This window comes from Pelmatolapia mariae, linkage group LG1, assembly GCF_036321145.2.
Source record: "Pelmatolapia mariae isolate MD_Pm_ZW linkage group LG1, Pm_UMD_F_2, whole genome shotgun sequence".
Lineage (NCBI taxonomy): Eukaryota > Metazoa > Chordata > Actinopteri > Cichliformes > Cichlidae > Pelmatolapia > Pelmatolapia mariae.
In genome coordinates, this window is record NC_086227.1 from 13,513,155 (window position 1) to 13,533,885 (window position 20,731).

General features: G+C 41.6%; 2 protein-coding genes across 6 annotated transcripts in view; one reads left to right on the forward strand and one right to left on the reverse strand.

Moving 5' to 3' along the window:
• dmxl2 (Dmx-like 2) overlaps window positions 1-13,024 on the forward strand; it is a 39,442-nt gene extending 26,418 nt beyond the window's left edge. For 3 of the 5 annotated variants that reach the window (XM_063472764.1, XM_063472784.1, XM_063472770.1), the window contains 16 exons: window positions 1,669-1,859; window positions 1,977-2,110; window positions 2,200-2,285; window positions 3,441-3,642; window positions 4,184-4,301; window positions 5,292-5,357; window positions 6,068-6,154; window positions 6,422-6,543; window positions 6,668-6,806; window positions 8,313-8,373; window positions 8,525-8,652; window positions 8,728-8,805; window positions 8,915-9,006; window positions 9,095-9,147; window positions 9,247-9,464; window positions 11,067-13,024. In XM_063472764.1, coding sequence (XP_063328834.1) covers window positions 1,669-1,859; window positions 1,977-2,110; window positions 2,200-2,285; window positions 3,441-3,642; window positions 4,184-4,301; window positions 5,292-5,357; window positions 6,068-6,154; window positions 6,422-6,543; window positions 6,668-6,806; window positions 8,313-8,373; window positions 8,525-8,652; window positions 8,728-8,805; window positions 8,915-9,006; window positions 9,095-9,147; window positions 9,247-9,464; window positions 11,067-11,276 — 1,985 coding nt within the window. In that variant the 3' untranslated portion in view covers window positions 11,277-13,024. The remainder of the gene's footprint in view (window positions 1-1,668; window positions 1,860-1,976; window positions 2,111-2,199; window positions 2,286-3,440; window positions 3,643-4,183; window positions 4,302-5,291; window positions 5,358-6,067; window positions 6,155-6,421; window positions 6,544-6,667; window positions 6,807-8,312; window positions 8,374-8,524; window positions 8,653-8,727; window positions 8,806-8,914; window positions 9,007-9,094; window positions 9,148-9,246; window positions 9,465-11,066) is intronic. The other 2 variants (XM_063472778.1, XM_063472791.1) reach the window with 1 other exon arrangement.
• An 18-nt stretch (window positions 13,025-13,042) lies between these two features.
• gldn (gliomedin) lies at window positions 13,043-18,919 on the reverse strand. The gene is made up of 11 exons (XM_063472802.1): window positions 18,795-18,919; window positions 17,554-18,114; window positions 16,351-16,402; window positions 16,245-16,262; window positions 15,996-16,094; window positions 15,386-15,487; window positions 15,177-15,293; window positions 14,871-14,951; window positions 14,661-14,786; window positions 14,414-14,564; window positions 13,043-14,322 (listed from the first exon to the last, which is right to left on the reverse strand). The coding sequence occupies exons 2-11, from the start codon at window positions 18,094-18,096 to the stop codon at window positions 13,857-13,859; spliced, it is 1,755 nt and encodes a 584-aa protein (XP_063328872.1). The 5' UTR covers window positions 18,097-18,114; window positions 18,795-18,919; the 3' UTR covers window positions 13,043-13,856.
• Window positions 18,920-20,731: the final 1,812 nt, after the last annotated feature.

Sequence of the window (20,731 nt, forward strand, 5' to 3'; positions counted from 1 at the left end):
ATTCTTTTTTTTGTTAAAACATAGACGCACCATCCTCTAGACTAAAGAGGAGAGCGCTCAGTTCAGAACTGGTATGGAACTGTATTAGTGCCTATGGAACTAGCAGCTTGCACATCTGGAAGCTGCTGTACATACCAGGTTTCTATAAAACCTGGTATGTACAGGTTTTATCGAAACATGTGCTCCCATTCAAATTAGTTTTTTCAGGGAAGGCTTTGCAGATTTCAGCAGCTGCAGCCCCATATCAGATAAGAATGGGACAGCATTCCTCTCCCAAAGGTCCAGCAGCTGCTCTGCTCAGACAGTCCTGACGTGTACAGATTAAAATAAGGTTGGATCCTGCACAGTGGGTAAACATGGCCCTGCCCCAACTTTTTTGAGACATGTTGCTGCTATCAAATTGGGAACGAGTTAATATCTTTCTTAAAATTGTACTTAATCTCCCTTCGAATATTTGATATGGTTTCTATGATCTACTGTGATGAAAATAGATTAGCAGAAATTGCATTTTGTTTTTAATTTGCATTTTACACGGCATCCCAACTCTCTTGAAACTGGGATTGTATTTTGAAGTAATGCAAATGGGGTTGGTGTACGTAAGTAATTTGCAGTTGAGTTAGTTACTGCATTATAGATTTATACTAGCGCTTGTGTGACATGATTCAGGTGTTTGTCTGTTTATTTCAAAAACTAAGCCATTCCCAAAATGCTCACAGCTCTACTGTGTCACTGTTGGCTGAAATTGACACTGTTCATCCATATTCATCAGGCCAGAGTATACCGTGCTCACATTGTGTTTATGAGGGAGGAAGATGGGGACTGGCATTTAGACTCCACATCTCTAGAGCTTGAGGCAGCTCTGAGCAAGGCCAGGGGCCTTTTGAAGAGCTCCTTTAGAGGACAGGCCATCTTAAATGCCAGCCTGTTGATAAAAATCATTTGTTAAAATTGTCCTTTTGAGGGCCACAGCAAACCTGCATGCATGCCACAGTCACACAGCTTTAGAGAAAAGGTACATGCTGATGCCTAACTGTCATGTTCTAATTAACTCATTTTAACCTTAACATACTGTAGTTGCCAGTCTCATCGTGTTTGCCTATTAAGTGCTGTGGATATGAGGAAATGCTTAGCACATGATCGCTGAAGAAATTTGCCATCATTGTTTGATGTGTTCTTTGTGCCCACACATGAAATATTCACTGATTCTATTATGTAATGGACTGTGCAGTATCTGTGTGTCTAACTGCACTGTCTACTCTGGTTTGTGTCTTGTCTTGTTTTGTCTGGTGCGATGCCAGAGATAGTCATCCTGGATAATGGTGCAGGTTTGTGTACTAGCGAGTGTTTCTTGCCCTGTGTTTACATCCCAAACGTGTGCTTTTTGTGCCTTTTTATATTTCTCCTTTCCAAAAGTGTATGACGTTTCATTTGTGACTGAAGTTAGGTGCAGACAGGAGCCTCCTTTCTCAGGTATTTTGTGTTTTGTGTAGGATGTGGATGCAGTACTTTTCCTCCTGATCTATTTCTTTTTCCTTTTTTCTGAGTTTACGCTGATGCTGAGTTTACGCTGATCTTCAGCCTTTGTATAAAATGCAGCACACTGCAGACCTCTTTTCAAATTGTCTTGTGTTTGAAATATGCCATTTCTTCATTCTTCTTCTGCTACAGTGGCTCCCCCTCAGCCCCCAGCAGAGGATGTGGACCGATACAGACGCAGATTCAACATGAGGATGCTGGTTCCTGGACGCCCTGTAAAGGAGACACCTGCCACGCCACCTCCTGTTCCCGTTGAAAGACCCACCTACAGGGAGAAGTTCATTCCCCCAGAGCTGAGCATGTGGGACTATTTTGTGGCCAAAGTAAGAGAGTAAAACTGTCAAACTGAATCTTTGATTCAGACTTAAGGTTTAAAAAAAATAAACAATATACATATTTAAACCTTTCATTTACTCTTTGCTGATCATTTCCCCTCTCAGCCTTTCCTGCCGCTGTCAGACAGCAACGCCCTTTATGACTCAGACGAAAGCGGTGCCGAGGATGACGAAGATGATGATGACGCATTCCTTTCTGACACACAGATGACTGAGCACTCTGAACCCAACTCTTACAGGTACAGCCAGCATGCCTCTTTTTCTTTATTTCCTCTGAGACTCATTGTGGTTCATATTTTAATTATTTGTGTGTTTGTGGGTTATGTAGCTGGTTTCTGATCCGCCTGGTCATGGTGAAACTGGCTTATTACAATGTCAAGAACTTCATTCCTCTCACTGGCCTGGACTTCACAGGTACGTGCTCGCCAAAAGACCGATCCTAAACGCCTCTCTAAACGTAAGAGCAGTGTTGGGAAGGTTACTTTTAAAATGTATTCCATTACAGAATACCGAATACATGCCCCAAAATGTATTCTGTAACATATTCCGTTACGTTACTCAATGAGGGTAACGTATTCTGAATACTTTGGATTACTTAATATATTATCATGCTGTTTACAACTACGTGAATGTACTATTGCTGTGATTTATTACTGTTACTGAAGGTCCGCGGCTCCGAACCGTAGTAAAGGGACATCTGACTAATACGGTGGGTTCCGTGTCGGGCTCGTAGCTGAAAACTAGCTTTACTTTGTTGTCTGGGTCAACTTTGCTAGCGAGAGACAGAGAGAGGCGTTGAAAGGCTGCTCCAACGGAACTTATTTTTTCCGGAGGAAAACACGAACACAGTGTACAGTAGAGTCTTAATAGCTTACTTACAGCTGGGCTCGTCAGGCACTCTTCTTGGCTGCAGTGGTTATTATTATATTTACATGCTTCCAGCTCCCGTTTTTGCTCCGTGACAGCTCGGACTTTTCCTTTCTCTCCCTCCCTCGCTCACAGACACATAACGTGTATGGTAGTCCATTCTCGCTGCAGCACGGACTACACTGCCCATGAGGCTACATTCTTTAGGGCCATGCCTGTAGCATTCTGCCTTTTAGCTTAGCACAACAACAACAACAAAAAAGCGCTCTCTCACCCAGGAAACACACACAGAGAGAGAGCGTCACCCTGTAACCATGGCAACCGTAACGCTGCCGCCTGGAACAACAGAGTGTAGCTGTCAAACAAACCCAAACAGTCCTGACCCGCGACAATATGAAACAGGAAAGTACCGCCGTGTAATCCATTTATTTCAACAAACTAACTGTATTCTGAATACCACCTTTTTAAACGGTAGCTGTAACGGAATACAGTTACTCATATTTTGTATTCTAAATACGTAACGGCGGTACATGTATTCCGTTACTCCCCAACACTGCGTAAGAGATGCATTCTTTATGAAGGTGCATGGAAATATTTTAGGACATTTCATCAATAATTTGTTAAACATATGGAATCCACAGATAAATGCTTCATAGCTTTTTGCTTCTGAATATCAAATTTGTATATGTATTTGTGTCACAGAGCTGCCAGTCACGTCCCCTCTGAGCAATGCTGTCTTGAAGACTTTAGAGACCTGGGAGCAGCTTCTGTTGGAGCGAATGAATAAGTTTGATGGCCCACCTCCCAACTACATCAACACTTACCCTACTGACCTCAGCACAGGAGGTGGTCCTGCAATACTGCGACATAAGGCCATGCTGGAGCCTGACAACACACCCTTCAAGTGAGTAATACATCATCTATATGTAATTTTTCTCTTTGTATTTACAGCAGATAAATAGATAAGGCCTCAGTAGCACAGATGTAGACACCAGTTAGTGACCAAAGGTTGCTGGGGGAAAAAACAGTATTCTCTCCAAACAGCTCGCTAACTGCTCACAAGTGGTAGTGAAATGAGTGTAAATCGACTGGAAATGGGAAAACATTCACCTTCAAAGTAAAAGTTCCACCCTTAGAAATATGTTGGTTTCAGCCAGAAGGCATAACTTGAATTTTTAAAGTGACTGTTCTTTCTTTCCAGATTGCATCACATTTTTTCAAGCTTTAGTGTTTTTTCAGGCTTTGCTGACAATTGTTTGCAGACAAGACAGTTTTCTTCCATGCAGACTACAGGAATTTGTGTTACTCTGTTAGTTATTATATGCCATAGTTAGTTTGGACGTTAGAGTGTGCAGCACCCTCTTTGCTTCTGATTTTACAAAGTGACAGTCACAAACAGCCTGTTTGTGATCACCTTGTTTTCATCCACTTTTTTTTTTCTGTAGGACAAGGAACCACCAGTCCTTTCCAGCCCGACGTCTGTGGCATTTCCTGGTCAAACAGGAAGTTCTTCAGGAGACATTGATCCGTTACATCTTCACAAAGAAAAGGAAGCAGAGCGAGGTCGGCACATGGCATTTAAATTTAAAGTTTATAATTTCTTTTATGAATTTTAAGTACTTGAACATCACATTAGTCAGCAATTATATTATGTTGTTTTTTTCTTTTATTCTGTTTTATCCTCATCATCTTAGTGTAACACATGATTGTCATAGAAAACTAATTTCTGAAGTGGATTTGCTGACATTAGGCCAGGTTAACCACACGTAAAGACACGACACCAAACATAGAGATTTATGATCCATGTAGACATCAAACAACTAGCCCTACCAAAGTGAAGTATCCGAACAATTTTTACAAAAATAACATATTTTATATGCCTTTTAATTTAACTTCAGTTCTTAGTGTGCTGCATGTCTACAGTAGGTTACCCATAAAAATGGAAAACGGTATCCAGATGCTCGGTTGTCCAGATATTTTAAATTTTTTTCCCAGATCTTTTTTTGGTATATTTTTGCAGCAATTTGGTCATTTTCTTAGTCATGTATCTAAATTCATCCCTTGATTTATTTATTTATTTATTTATTTTTTAAAGCACTGAGTGAGCATTTTTATCACTGTTAATATTTTTTCTTATCTTTGCTTTGACTCCTTTAGCATATAATCAAGTATAAGAGAGTTCACTGCCTTCTGTGATGTCTGAATCAGTCACTTTTATGACAGCCTGCCAATGCAGCTCGCAGATCGAACTTAAAAAAAAAAACTCCGATAGATTCTTGTCCTCATGCCTAGTTAATAATTAAAACCTTTGTCGCTAACTGGAAAAACATCATGTCAAGTTCAGCTGTAATAGTCAGATCAAGAGTTCATATCTCCATACCTGCTGCAACATGTCTGACTTACTCCCATTTTATCACCAAGTATACAATATCCTGTCAGCTTTGTTAATTTTTTTCATTTTCATTTCATGATTTATTTTTCTGTTTGTGCATGTGTGTTGTGTCGTGCTGTGTTGGTGTGTCCTGTGTCTATATTGCCTCTGTGTGTGTGTAGTCTGTAGAGAACCATACGGACCGTATAAGCCCACACTGCAAAGCAGGAGCTAGCAGTTCCTATAAGGTAGTATCATTTACTGTACCAGCCCAGGCCCTGGCTCTGTCTGAGCATCTGTCTATCTTGTCTGTCTGGGAGAGTCATTGCAAAGCCAAGCTTGAAGGAGCAAGTGCATTAAACACTAAAAGAAATCTTGCACCAGTTGCACAGGGTTTGGTTTGCAGTTTGTTTTGAGATCCCGCCACGCTGGGGTAAAGCACTGCATGTCTCCTCTCTAGCTTGGCCTGATAGTGACTGCTCTGGTAATTTTTTGGCATAAAATCTACTCGAAGCTCTATTGCTTAGATCTAATGTCTAATCTCTTCCTCTCACTGGGACACTTAGGACACTTATCCACTCACATAACCTCATATCCAAACCTATCAATAACACATCTCCCTGTGTAGCTCACATCCTTTCTAGCTGGACTGATTCTGCAGGACTCAAAATCACATAAATGAGATGGCACATACTTTAAACCTACTAACTTGCATGCTCACTGTCAGGGTGTGGTGGTGAGGCTTTCTAACTGGAAGGTGTCAGCCCAGAAGCTCAGTAGTCATACTTGTCAATATTTTCTGTTTTCTGTATTCTATCTTTATCCTACTAGAGGGAAATTAAAGTGTTGTGTTTTTTTTTTAAATGTCCTTCTTACCATTAATCTGACCCAGGAGAACCTTATTTTAGTGTTTCTCTCTTCAGCTTTGATGTTTTCCTTTTCTTTTTGCCTTTTCCAGGTGGAGGCTGATTTGGGCTACCCAGGAGGAAAAGCTAAAATCATCCACAAGGAGTCTGATATAATCATGGCATTTGCCATCAATAAGGTCAGTTGTGGGTGTTAACTTGTGTAAAATACTGGGGAAAACTTGTGGTTCATAATTTCCTTGGAGGTTTCCTGGAAATAACAAAGTACTTTGATTCTGAGGACACTGTACATGGAGACAGGATTATTAGATAGATTTATATTGAATGAAGGTTTCTAGGAATCCTTTTTTAAGTAGCAAATACATGTTAGTTACTTTCTAGGAATTCAGAGAAGCTAGTGCTATGTGGTGTCTCACCTTATCCACCGTGCTTCCTTACTTTCCTAGGCTAACTCTAATGAAATAGTGTTGGCTTCCACCCATGATGTCCAAGAGGTTGATGTGTCTACTCTAGTGGCTGTCCAGCCCTACACGTGGATTGGGGAGGACTTTGATAAGGAGTCTCGCAGGTCAGACTAGCAGCAGATCATATGATTTCCTTCAAATCTCACTGAGCCCGGACTGCACACTCCCTGTCTCCTCTCCAATTAAATGATGGCTTGTGTTTTGTTTTTTTGTTTGTTTGTTTTACAGCTCTGATGATGTAGATCATCGTTCTTCGCACACCAATATTGCCCAGGCTAGCTCCGTCCCCTTTGCACCACCGCAGATGCCAGTCTCTGCATCCATGCCGTGGCTCGGTAGTGGTCAGACCAGTATGGGAGCCAGTGTGGTACGCGATTCTTCACTGCAAATCTACACAGCTGTGCAACCTGAATCCAGCAAAACCAGGCAGCAGTACATATGCAGTATTTAGTGATAACCAGTAGGGGGTGATTAAGTTCTGTTTCAGGGCTCATAGAAAGGGTGGCATGACTCTGCAGTCTTTTCATTTCATAATATTCATTAGTAAAGATTTAGATGTATTTTTACAAAATGAAAACGCTTCATTTAAAACTTCTGCTTCTGGAAAAAAATCAATTTACTGTGGGGATTTTATTCAGCAGTCTGCAGGGCTTGCATGTTTTCAGGCAAAGTTTGTTTTTTATTGTTATCGCTGCTGAACCACGCCGACTAAACAGCTGGTTTGCTGAGTCTGTAGCTGCTGATACAGACTGGGGGTGTGTCTGCGTGGCAGTGATGGCTACATATAAACACAGATATCAGAAGCCCTTTCAGCCGGCTAGCCAAGGTACAGATTTACGTCAGACTAACACACAGATAGGTTCTCCGTGTCCCAGCCACGGTGATAAATGTTTAGTGTGATACACAAAGGAGGACAAGAACGAAGGGTGTCACAGAGGTTCAAACAACTGTGGAAGGGGTTTTGTTAAATGTGAAGGGTGAAGAGGGTTCTCTTAACATACTCAATTATCATATTCTGATGTGCAGCAAAATTAGTTGCACTTATATTTCATGTAAATTGGTTTGCTGTTTCATCTGTCTAAAAGCTACTATCTGTCCAGTTTTAGAATTAGTCTTAGTTTATAGCAGTGGTCAGAGAAAAAGTTTTTTCATGACCTAAATTAGTTTATAGCAGTGGTCAGAGAAAAAGTTTTTTCATGACCTAAATTTGAAATTACATGCACGTAAAATACTTTAAAGATATTGTTGATGCTAAAGAAGTCATGAAAGTGCAGGAATGAGTTTTAACTAAAAGAGCTGAAAGCTCTGAATATTGAGGCAATCTGCAGAAATTTGCTTGATGTTTGAAGTGATGTGTTGGTGTGTAATTCACCATAGTCGCGTATAAGTCTGAACGAGTGCACACCTGAACGAGTGTCATGTGTGTCTGAGAAAAAGATTCGATAAAAGTGATTTAAACTCTTGCGCACATAGACGGTGCCTCAGTCAGCCCATCATCCAATCACGTTACTGCTTAGGTTAGCCCAAGGCTCCAGTTAAAAATACCTAAAGACTGTTTGATGACCACTGATGATCGGCGCTGCACTGAATAGCTGTTTGCGATTGCTTTGGCTGGTAGCAGATTGATATGGTCGCCTTTGATTAATGTGTAAACCAATTTGTCTGCAAAAACTTGCTAAATGCACGCTAAGTGGTAGTGACACTGTGAAGAGTGGAACCCAAACGGGCAACAGTTATTGTTCAGGGGGCCGTCAACCAATCACTAGGCTTATGTTACTGAGGCCTGATGTTTTCAGATAGTTAACTTAATTGTTTGCCCAATTAATGCAAGCTAATTACAAGATAAATGTATGTTTATATTGATGTCTTTCAGATTATGAAGAGGAATCTAAACAATGTGAAGAGAATGACATCCCATCCCATATATCAGTACTGTGAGTGCTACTTTGAGAGGATTCACCAGTATACATGTTTAACATGTATAAGTAAATGATATAGCTTCTCCTGCCTTGTATTCCTGTTCTTTTCCCACCATCTCTCTCCCTTTCTTTTCCTGGTTTGTGTGTGTGTGGGGCTGTGTGTCAGACATGACTGGGGCTCAGGATGGTAGCGTGAGGATGTTTGAATGGAACAGACCTCAGCAACTCATTTGCTTCAGACAAGCAGGCAACGCTCGAGTCACTCGTCTCTATTTCAACTCCCAGGGCAATAAGGTACACACACAAAGTAGCAACTGTGTTTTGTGTGCACGGCGCCATTGTTCTGATTCCTCTGAAACATTCTTGTAGTGTGGAGTCGCTGATGGAGAGGGCTTCCTCAGTCTCTGGCAGGTTAACCAGACATCGTCCAACCCCAAACCGTACCTGGTAAGGTTCCCTCCCACCTCCTTATTCACAGTCGCAGCACACACACAATATGAATGGTCTGTATAATTCAAATGAAAATGTGCTTTTATTTTCCTGTTCTTCCTCTCAGAGTTGGCAATGCCACACTAAGACCTGCGGGGATTTCGCTTTCATCACATCCTCCAGTCTCATTGCCACGGCCGGACAGTCCAATGATAACAGGTCAGATTTGGACTACAAATCAAACACTGCTCTTTTTCTCTTTATTTTTTCTTCAGCTGCCTAATATTTTGCTTTATGTTATTTATAGAAATGTTTGCCTGTGGGACACTCTGATTTCACCTAACAATACTATGGTGCATGGTGAGAAATCCATATTTATTCTAATAAATGAGTTTCAGTGATTTTCTTTTCCCCTGTATTTCAAGTTTATCTACTTTTACTTCCTACCTCCCCCTTCAGCTTTTCCCTGCCATGAGAACGGGGCCACTGTGCTTCAGTATGCTCCTAAACAGCAGCTGCTGATTACTGGAGGCAGAAAAGGCTTTGTGTGCGTGTTTGACATCCGACAGCGGCAGCTGCTCCACACTTTCCAGGCCCATGACTCAGCCATCAAGGCCCTCGCATTGGATGCCTTTGAGGACTTCTTCGTCACTGGCTCTGCAGAGGGCAACATGAAGGTGACGCATGCTCTTTCTCTCACTCACTTCCTTGCTGATACACGCTCACATTGTGTGCTGAGGAATAATATCCTTTTGTGTCAGTGAATGTTATTGAACTTAAGCACTGTGTAAAGCAAGAATTATTTTATATTCATTTCCAACAGTTTTTTTTTAATCCATAAACTGCAGCAGTATTTGGTGCAGCCCTCTAGCCTTCAAACAACACTTTTGTCCCTGGATTTAAGATTCCAGGTCTAGTTTCTCAGGCTTTGCTGTTGTGGTTTGTTTATTAAGTATTCCGGTATACGGTGGGCTTACCAGCCTGGTGAGTGGGTCTTGAAAGTTAAGCTGACCCTGAATCACTGAAAAGCACGGCATTCATACTGGTACACAAGAGGACAACAATCAGTGGAGGGTATGATTTACATGTGGGTGTTAAACAGAGGAAGACAACAGCAGGGTGACGAGATCAAAGACTTAAAACACAGAGGTGATATGGTCTAAAGGTCAACACTGCACTGCCGGGATGACTGCGTTCTTGTTATAGATGTTATAAGCAGGAACAAGAAAATGTTAAAGGCAAAAGATTTAGAGAAGTGAGTCTTTCGTGCTGCTTTTAGTCATCTCAGATTCTTTTATCTTTTAATGTAAACTCAGACTGATTTGATGATAAAGCCTCTGTGGGTGCCATACTATCTGCTGCAGGAAGCCTTGTTCTTCTTGTCACTAAAAATAGTTTGTTATGACTTTGGCTGAACTAAATAAAACACAGTCAGACTACTGTATGTTATATATTCAAATCTGACTTAGGATTTATCAGTGACAGTCAAAGCAGCAGTGTGTTAATGTTTGGCATAATCACATGGAGTACTGGTTGAAATTACTGTCCTGAAATATTTGATAATTATTTTTATTACTGATAAATGTGTTCTCTGTATTCTGACTTAGTTGACTGGTAATAAAAATTGCTGTGATCACCTGTAGTTTTCATGGAAGACACCAACTTGTCTGGAAATACTCGCCATTTACTCTACATGTTGTGAAATGTAAAAACATTCAAAGGAAACCAGAAATTAAGGCTGTTCACCTTCAAAGTAAAATTTGTGCCTGATCGCTGTAACTAACACATTTGAAAGGGTGCAGACGGTCTCTGTTTTTTGTTTTTTTTGTTTGCATCAGACTTTTAATAATTTCACTTTTGCTTGGCGAGTGTTTACAGACAAGTCAGCATCTATGCAAACTACCTGCAACTGCGTCAACCTGCTAGTGACAAAAGCAAACACTGATTAGCACTCTATACCCATGTCCAACCTCTTTCTCTTTTCCTGCTACTGCCATCAACCTTTTTTTGGGGGGAGGTTGTCTGGATCCTTAAAGCACATTTGTCTCTTTGTAGAAACAACATGGAAAAATGCTAATTGATCACAAATGCCAAACAAGTGGTGTCCCCAGCCAAATAGTTTTTAATTTCTCCAGTTTCATTATTTAAAAAATGCTTTGTTTGGGGTTTTTTTTTTTTTTCTCTAAATCAAAACTTTTTTTTTTCCATCCAGAAAACCCTGCGAAAAGAAACTAATTATATACTCTGTTCTCGCGCTCTCTCTCTTCCTTTGTATCCAGGTGTGGAAGCTAGCCGGCCACGGCCTCATGCACTCTTTTAGCACAGAGCACGCCAAGCAGTCCATCTTCCGGAACATCGGCGCAGGTGTCATGCAGGTGGAGACGCGACCCGGAAACCGAATCTTCACCTGCGGAGCAGACGGCACCCTAAAGATGAGGGTCCTCCCAGACCGCTACAATATCCCCAGCAGCTTGGTTGACGCTCTGTAATGCTTTTTGTAATTCTGAGGGTCCTAAGAGGAAAGGGTCCGAAAGTCGAGAAAAAAACTGAAATGCTTTGTAACACTCTGTAGGCATTAATAGAAACGCTGCTGGGGGAAGAGTTAGTCAAAAGATTACCACGCTGTTGGCATCTTTCAGCATGAACGGTGTTCATGAGTTTACTGTTGGTCGTATCCAAAACGATTAAAAACGGAGCTGCAAACATTTTATTTTCCCAAAGGCTGAAAACAAAGTTACAAGCAAACGGTATCATACTTGATTTTAAAGCTAGTTTTATTGTAATTTTATCGAAGAATCTCTACTCTTAGAGTGTGTCCATAGGGAAGCTATGCATGTCCTGTTCTCGTTATGCGGTGCAATCACAGGTCTATTGATAGTGCTCTGTAAAAGTGCTCAAGCAAAAATTTTAAAAGTGTGTAACTGTCGTCATTTTGTGCCCACAGCTGAAATCTCTTAGCATCTACTGTAACCAGCACTGTGGTTTGTTATTAAGTCAGTGGTTTCCAGTGTGAATCGAGTTGTTGGAATCTGCATTTTGTTTCAATGGTTTTTGCCCCCCACCCTCCTGCCTTTTATTTGCCCAGCTTTCTCAGCTCCGTGGAAGAGTTGATGGTGCATTTGCTCCTCATAGTGACACCTGTCTGTATTCCCCCCCTTTTTTTTTTTTTTTTCCACTGGCTGCCCATCACTCACTTGGCCTATAATGGTTTGGGTTCAGCCCGCTCCAGTTTGGCCCTCTGCGTGCGTGTTCACTCTGCTGTGTCTGCCATCTGTACGTCTGCGCGCCCACCTGCCCTCAAATGCCTGTTTGTGTGGCAGACTCACTGCTAGAACATTCCTGTTTGGAAGACGGTGTGTTTTACTCCTGTGACTGTGATTTCAGTGTTTCCATCTGTCTGGTACAATGCTAAAGATCCACCCACCCACTCACCCCAGAGCAGAAACACAAAGGTTCACTTCTGGTTTTATCGCAAAGATTTTTTTTTTAAATTGAGTTGATTTTCTTATTTAAATTATTTATGTTTGTGTTCATTTGGTTGACCATTCCTTTGTAAAACTATTTAACTTATTGCCTTTTATTTTAGGAATGTAAGGGGTTTTACTGTAATCTGACTGGGAGATGTGCAACAGTCTACTGTATGTAAGTGTGTGTTTACCTCACTAGTTGTTTTTACTGTTTCATCCATAAGGAATAGATATTTGCACTCAAATTCTGGAGACACTAAAAGTTTATTTCAAATAAATAGGTTATTAAAGAGGAAACAATTATATACAAATGAATGTCTGGCTTTATTTGGCCTACTAGTACAACGTTTGAAATAGTTTTATTATATAAATTATATAAATATATATATATATGAACTATCACAACAACCTTGTACAAACATGAAGGCATTTCTTTATTTTTGGTTTGTATCATACCAGTTGGATTAGTTGTAACTTTTGTTAAGTGTATGTATGGTATTTATTAAAGAGATTTGTGTTTCTCTCCCTCTCTTTCTGCCCTCTGTGTGTACTGTATGCATCTTAAGTGTTTCCCCAATGGTCCCACTGGTGTCGTGTGTGTGTGTGTGTGTGTGTGTGTGCATTCATGTGCGTACGTGCACATCAAACAGTCCAAAAGAAGCCATTATTATGAGTAGAGGCCTATTAGGGTACTTGAGCCTGAAGGTGTGTAAGAGAACAGGTCATGGTCAGTTTTACCTTTGTAAAGTGAATAAATTCTTTTTATTTCATCAGGATGATTTGGCGCTTTTTTTTTTTTTCTTTTTTTTTTATTATCTTGTGCAGCCAGAGAGCTGTGCTGCTTCCTTACAAAGGCAGGTTTGTCTATATGTACAGAAAGAAGGGACAGGGACATCACGAGTTACATCTGTATAAAAATCAAGCAGTGGTGACCACCATGCAAAAAAACGCAAATGGCAACAAAAGTTGAGTTATAGGTTTGATTGGCATAAACTGCCAGCTGATAAAAAATGATAAGTTTTCACACTATTAGTAAGTCTTGTGTCCTTTGAAAACTCCATGTACAGTAAATACAGCACTTCCTTCATCCATCCATTCATACATTTTCTTCCACGAAAGGACGGATACACCCTGGACAGGTCAGCAGTCGCTGCAGGGCTAACAGATAGTCAGACAAACATTCACACCTATGGGCAATTTATAATTGCCAGTTGAGCTAACCCCACTAACTGGATGTCTTTGGACTGTGGGAGGAAGCTGGACTACATGGGGAGAACCCACACACATGGGGGAAACATGCAAATTCCATACAGAAAGGCCCTGGCCAGGTGGCGGATTCAAACCCAGGACCTTCTAGCTGTGAGGCAACAGCGCAAACTTCTTGTTAACCAAAACCATATTTACTTTAGTGAAATAGTTTGACGGTCAATTACAATTTCACTTAACACAAAAGTAACACAGGACAATATATTTAAAACAGTGACACACACACTGTATGTCACTCTTGTGTTATCAGTTTTCAGATGCAGTGAATAGATGAAAGTCTGCAGGCGTTTTGTTCTCAGTATTTACTGTAACAGTCGTGTTCGGACATCATGTTTCTCACTCATCAGAGATGAAGTGGACCACATACAGCCTGACGTAGCTGTGGTCCCAAACATACAGGTGTCTGTCCTTTGGGCTGTAGGAGAGCATTGCCAGCACTTCACCAGCAGACCTCAGGTCAAAGGTCACATTGACCGGCTTTCCCTTCAGCAGGTCAAACGCAAAGGTGACTCTGGTGTCCTTGGTGTCGGTGACATACAGGACGCCACAGGCGATGAAGGCGTTGCCGGCTTTGATGCGAGGGTAGGTGGTGTTCACGTAGGATGTGACGGAGAAGGTCTTCTGGTCCAGCTGGGCCACCATGATGCTCTCGTCAACATTGGATGCAAAGATCAGCCACAGGCCGTTCTCATCTGCTGCCAGCTTGAAGTAGGTCTTAGAGTTGGGGAGCAGGTAGGCGAGGTTGTTGTACAAAGAGTTTTCAATAGTGAGAGTCTGAAGTCTTCTGGTGCTGAAGTCAAATCTGTGAACACACAAGCAGGAAGCTGCTAAATGAAGGATGTGGAAGTCATAAAAAATCACCTTGATGTGCATCGAGTGGCTTTAAGGCTTACTTGGCAATGCTGGGAGTGCCAGCAGCATGATAATAAAAGAAACCATTGTGAACGATGTGGCCGCAGCCTTGATAGTACTTTATAACGTCTATGGTGTCGCTGCTGTTCTTCTGGAAGAAGGAAATGCTTTTGTACTCCTTCAGCATGCGACCTGGGGAAGAACAAGCAAAATCTTTACTGCTAAAAGATGTGGAGATTATAAAAGTGGGGACAGGAGCACCTGCTCGACACTCTGTAACCAGCCTACCAGAAAAGTGATCCGCCACCCATATTCGCTCATCGTTCAGCTGAGCGGTGTCCTTCATCCATGTGCCAAATGTGGTTTTCATCTTTGTCACATTTCTGGGGTTGATCAGAGACTTAATCAGGCAGTCTGTGGGAAAAAATAAAAAATCTCAGGTGATTTACTCACAGGTCACATGACTGCACATGAACACAGCCTCCTCTGGAAACGTACCGTTCCTTTTGGCAGGCTTCTCGTGTAGTTTTTCTGTCTCCTTTACAGGTGAGGTTTCATCATTTGGAATTGCATGTAGCCCTGTTAGAAGCAGTTTCATCCTGTTTTAGTCATGTCATTGATGGACTAGTTTGTCAGAAGGTTTCAATTAGACATTTTATGGGGAGGGGGGGGGTCTTTGAATTTAAAAAAAAAGAGAGAATTTGAACCTTCTTCCCGAGAGCTTTGATAGCATTGAAAATTATTTTGTCAACAACTGTTTCTAGGATCACAAATGTCACCTGCAAAGTATGACTGATCTCTCACCCTGATTATGAGAAGCTTGGAGGTGAGCTCTGCGGTGCCCTATTCTGGGAGGCCCCTGAGGCCCAGGCGGGCCAGGAGGACCCATAGGCCCAGGTGGTCCTGGAGGCCCAGGTGGACCTGCTCAAATGGAGAGAATGTCTAAATGTTATCCATTTAAATGTATTTTTATTTCAGGTCAAAATGGTTCAAGTCAATAAAGTTCTACTCACCCTCAATAATGGCATCATTGGATGGTTGGCTCTTCTCTCCGGGTGGGCCCGACTCTCCTTGCTCCCCTCTTTCTCCTGGTTCTCCTTTCTCACCTGGTGGGCCTGCGGAGAACACCGTGCAAAATAGCTAAAACATTGTATTCGTAACCTCAATACACTTTGCCCCATTGTTAAAATGAATTGTCCCATTGAATTGCTGGCATGAATCATGCCATCCACTGTGGAGGAGAGCAGAGTGAAGTGGGAGAATACTGGAAGACAGTTTTCCAGTTCATTCAGCTGAAGCCCAAAACCACAGAGATGAATAATATCGGCAAGGGAAGAAAGCTGTTTCAAACTCTTCACTCATTCATGAAGCAAAAATAGAATCGTCTGTGAATAAATTCTGCTTGCATTGTGAAACATGGACAGAAAGAAGTCTGTGCGTGTGTGTGCATGCCAAGGATTTTAAGTGGCTGTTTCTTCTTTTTTGCTATTTTAATACTTTTCTCTGCAGGTTATACTCAACCTTTTGACTTTTACATAGTACCAGTACTTCTATGCTTAAATGGCCAAGATTGCCTGAGGACAAAATAAAGATGGATGCCGAGTGAAAGCACTAATTCCTTACCTTTTCTTCCTCTTTTCCCATCAGCCCCAGGAAGTCCATTCAGTCCTGGGATGCCATCAGTCCCATTGTGTCCAGGCAGGCCATCTGCACCAGGCAAACCTAGAGTAACACAAAAAAATCTTTACTGTGGACTCAATGAAAGAATAAACATTAAAAAAGACTTATCAAGAATATGGGTCACTAAACCACAAAGGAGACATACCCTACAGCAGGTTTTAAATTTGGATTAGAAATTGTGGGTTGACTTACCCGGCGGACCTGGAGGGCCTGTAAACGAAAGTTTAGAAATGTTAGAGAATTTTTTTAAAAGTAATATTCTGAACATGATCACATGATTCATATGAGTAAAACATACCAGCTATGCAGACTCCCCTGGTGCTGTTGCAGATATCAATCAGCACTTTGATCTGAAGTAAAAGAGGAAATAGAAAAAATATTAATGCAGTAAATTTAGCAGCATACTTTACCTAAAATTACTCTATTAAAAATAAAAACCCTGCACCTTTTAACGTGTCAGTTAAAGATTATCTGTGTAGACTTCAGAAACCCCTTCATGTTAAAAGTCACCAGCGGCCATTAAGGAAACTGCAGTTAGCATCTTGTTAATTGTGTGGTGTTCACACTCAGTAGGTATGAGTCAGCATTCTGTGCACAGGCCAGAACATGAGCCTGACATACACATTAAACTGACTGACCGGCATCATTTTGGTAGATGAGAAATGTAAATTAACACTGTTACTACAGTCTGAGTATTAAATGTTTTACATTTGACTCTGAGCTAGGTTATTAAAGAGGAAAGAGCAAGAGGAGCTAAAATATTGCATGGAAATTAAGGGCTTATTGATGCTGACCCTAGTTCATGCAAGGCGGGCGTCACCTTTTTAAAGAGCAGGTAGAATTTTGGCTGTGTGTTGAAACTGATTGTTTGCTGACATTAGTGAATTACTAACTCTGACTGCTGCACACTGTTGGCTCTGTAGGGAAGTGGAGAAAAAGAAGCACTGAGGCAAGGTGCTCTAAAGGAAGATTAAATGTCACTTTCTTTGGATGTATGGGGTAAATCTAACTCCAGTCTTTTTATATACATAATTATATGTGAGGAATATTATTATTATTATTATTTGATATGTAATAATATTTACTTTGTGGCAGTGACTACAGTAAGTCATATTCAAAAAGATGAGCATGATTTGAATGCAGAATCTCAGTATGTTAAATAATTACAGTTTTTCTGTGAAATGTAGCTGAGTAGAAGCTTAAAATGGTACAAAATTAAAATGCAAGTGTGTTTTAAAAAAGTAGTTTGATAAATGGAAATATTCTGTTGGAGTTTGATTAGGACATCTAAACTAAAAATCCTGTAATTATATTACCACAAACAGGATCTGGAGCCTGCCAGATCGTCACGCTCCATGAGCGTTGCGACTTTCAGCCATTAGTCCAGTGAACCATTAGCGACAGCATTATTAAGCAATCACAAAACAAGGAAGCAGGCTGAGCTGCTCTAAATGTCCTGGCCTGCCTTCGCTCTCTCTCTCATTCAAGGATCTAGACTCACCGGGACCATGGAGTATGTCATCATCATCATCATGTCGTCCTGCACGTGCGCCTTGTGGTAGTGCTGGCTGTGCCGCTGCTTGTGCTTCTCGTGCTTCGTCCTCTTCTCGGTTTCCTCTCCGACCTCCTGGCTGGCATCCTGCTCACTGATCTCCTTTCCCTCCTCCTGGCGAATCTCCTGCAGCTCCTGCTGTAGCTCCTTTTCCACTTCTTTGCTCCTCTTGTTCCTGGAGTATTGGTACTGATATTGTGGCTGTTCCCCCACGCTCGCCCGCAGTCCTGCTGCTCCTCTGGGCACCTCTTGAAGAAACTCCACCACCGAGCTCTGCTCCACCTCCATCAGCCGTGCCTCTGTCTGCTCCAGCCTGGCACACTGCTGATTCTGCTGGACCAAGAGCACCAGAAGGCCTATAGAGTTCATCAGTGCCACGATACACGTCCCATACAGCACCATCCGCTGAGGGAGAGTCATACTGGGTGTGGGAATCCACATTGTCACCACTTCACCTCCTCTCTTCTGGGGGTCAACCACTGACCTCAGCATTCAAAGAGAATGAAAGAACTGTGAAACAGCACAGAGGATGTGTTAGCTCTACAACCTTATGGAACAAGATGCTCCCACCAAAAATCAAACCATCTAAAATTCAAACTAATCCAAGAGACAGGAAGACTTTAGCAGAAATTTAAGCTCCCGTTCAGCTTGTTTGAAATCTCCAAATAAAATCTAGTCAGCTTCAGTGTCTGAGCTCCACACTGGTGGTCTGTCTGAAGGCAAACTGGTAAATACAGTGGTTGTTCACCAAGTGGAGATGGGGTTATGTATGTGTGTGAGTGTCTTTCAGTGTGTGTGTGTGTGTACATGCAAACCAGTGATGTAGGAGTGGGCATTACACAATCTTCTGAGCTTGTCTGGGGAGAAACCCCCGCCTGTTCAGTCACCTGATTTATATTCATCTGAACCCATTCTACTGCACCGCCGTGGGCAGACTGACATCTCTCTCTCTCACACACACACACATGCACGCGCACATATATGATGAACACACAAGAGGACTCAAACACATTACAAGAAAGCACGAATACACCAGAAAAAAACAACTGTTCACTGGTACAGTTACATTATTACATAATTACATTATTATTGTTGTTATTGTTAGGCCTATATGGCATTAAAAGAAAATACATTACATCATTATATATTACCACTAATATAGCTCCACTAAGTTCTCTCCTTTTCCCCACCTCCTGTATCCTTGAATTTCTCCCCCCGGCTCTCGTCCTTGTCACATCCTCACAGCTTCCTTTCACCAGCCGCAACAATGGCCCATTTCCACAGCTTTGATTTAGAACTGAAAAATGACATATAACTGGAAAGGTGACAATTCAGCAGAAAAAAAATTAAGGCATTTGAAGCTTTTCTCCCTGCAAAAGGTAGCTGGTACTGCCTGCTTTGGCTTAAACAAAGATGTGACTACCTTAATACTGCTTTAATGAGTAAGTTAATTGGCCTCCGTGATGTTCTAGAGCACTGCTCACTTCATGTAGCTGACCTACATGCTCTTGCAGCCGCGTTAAAGCCCTTTTACACAAACACACACACATGGGTTCAGCATAGGAGGAGGTAGAGGAAGAAATCAGCCAAGCAACATAGATTCAAGCCCTGAGCTCACCCTGTAGTGTGAGCACTGTGGTCTGAGGGTGTGGGTCACTGATGGCCAGTGGTTGGACAGCTTGAACTGCTCCAGCCAGACATGTACATATGAGTTTTTATAATAATTTTCTTTTCTTTTCTTTTCTTTTCTTTTCTTTTCTTTTCTTTTCAGATATATTTTTTTGCGAAGGCTGATAAATTATTTCATACTAAATCTATATTTTGACATTCCCACCTGTAGCCTTTTCTCCTTCCTAAGCTGCAGCTGCTGGGAAAGTAGCTTTATCTCTGTTCTTCCCAGAGGTCCATGTTCGAATTCGGACTCCTGCCCAAGGACAGACAGATGGTCAGCCTTCCTGAAGACTTCATCCACCCTCCCACTTCTTCCTGCTCAGAAATTTAAAATTTATTAGGACTACTACAGAAATAAAAGTGAGGGATTACTTGTACTGCAGGTAAGTCCTCTCATAGTGTCAACAGAAAAGAATAAAGTGGAGTTCAGCGTGTAATGTCAAACAGTAAAGGCTACACTCTCTGTTGCATGTAGCTTGTAATGTGCAGCGGCGGAGCTGGTTGGGAAGGCAAGTTCAGCTTCACAGTGTTATCATATCTCATGGCCAACTCTCCAGTGCTGCTTTAAATGTGAATCGTGTGATAAATTCCCCAAGGTTGCTCGGGCAGCACAAAGCTGAGCGTCTGCTTTCTTTTGCTGCCGGTCAAAATCATCAGTCTCTCCTTCTGTTCTGTTTGAAAGTGAAACTTCACCCTCTTTTACTTCTGAGGTTTTACATCAGGACGTGATTAAAAAAAATAAATCTGATTTTAGCAGGCTATTTAAATATAACCTCAGAAGAACAACAGCACGTGGCATACTTCAGCACACTCTTTTTTAAAGCAGTGTTTGAGTTCATTGAGGTTTGAGGATATTTCTCTTTCAGGGAGACTGTTTTAGATGTGCCATTGACCTTTTCAGAGAGAACAGCCTTTCACCTGTGGACAAAACAACTAGCCATACCTTTTCAGTCTATTTCTAATTGTACTGTCTTGAACTTTGATGTTTAACATGCTAGCTGAGGTTTCCAGTTTCTCTGAGCACTGCACAGTCTGAATTTGCTGGGATGTCCACTCCTGCGATGACTGTGGATGGCGATGACTGTCATGAATCACTGTACAGTAGTGATAAATTATAGGTTGTATAAATTGTGTATAACCCTTGTGCAGTATGTAAAGCATTAGAGCTGAAAGAGGGTGTACTTAATTTTTTATGTTTATCTAAATATGTGATGTAATAATATAATCCTACATGTAATACATATTCTGACATTTAAAAAACCTTTTTAACAGCTCGTTTCTGAATAACTCCCTAAACATGTACTAGTGATAAAGATGCGGTTGACCACAACTCAGAGCCCAGAGACGAGGTTACGCACACTTCTACTTTTCAGGAGAAACAAAGGGGGCTGTCGCCGCTTAATCATGCAGAACAATCTAGGTCTACGCCATCACACAGGGCATCGTTATCGAGGCA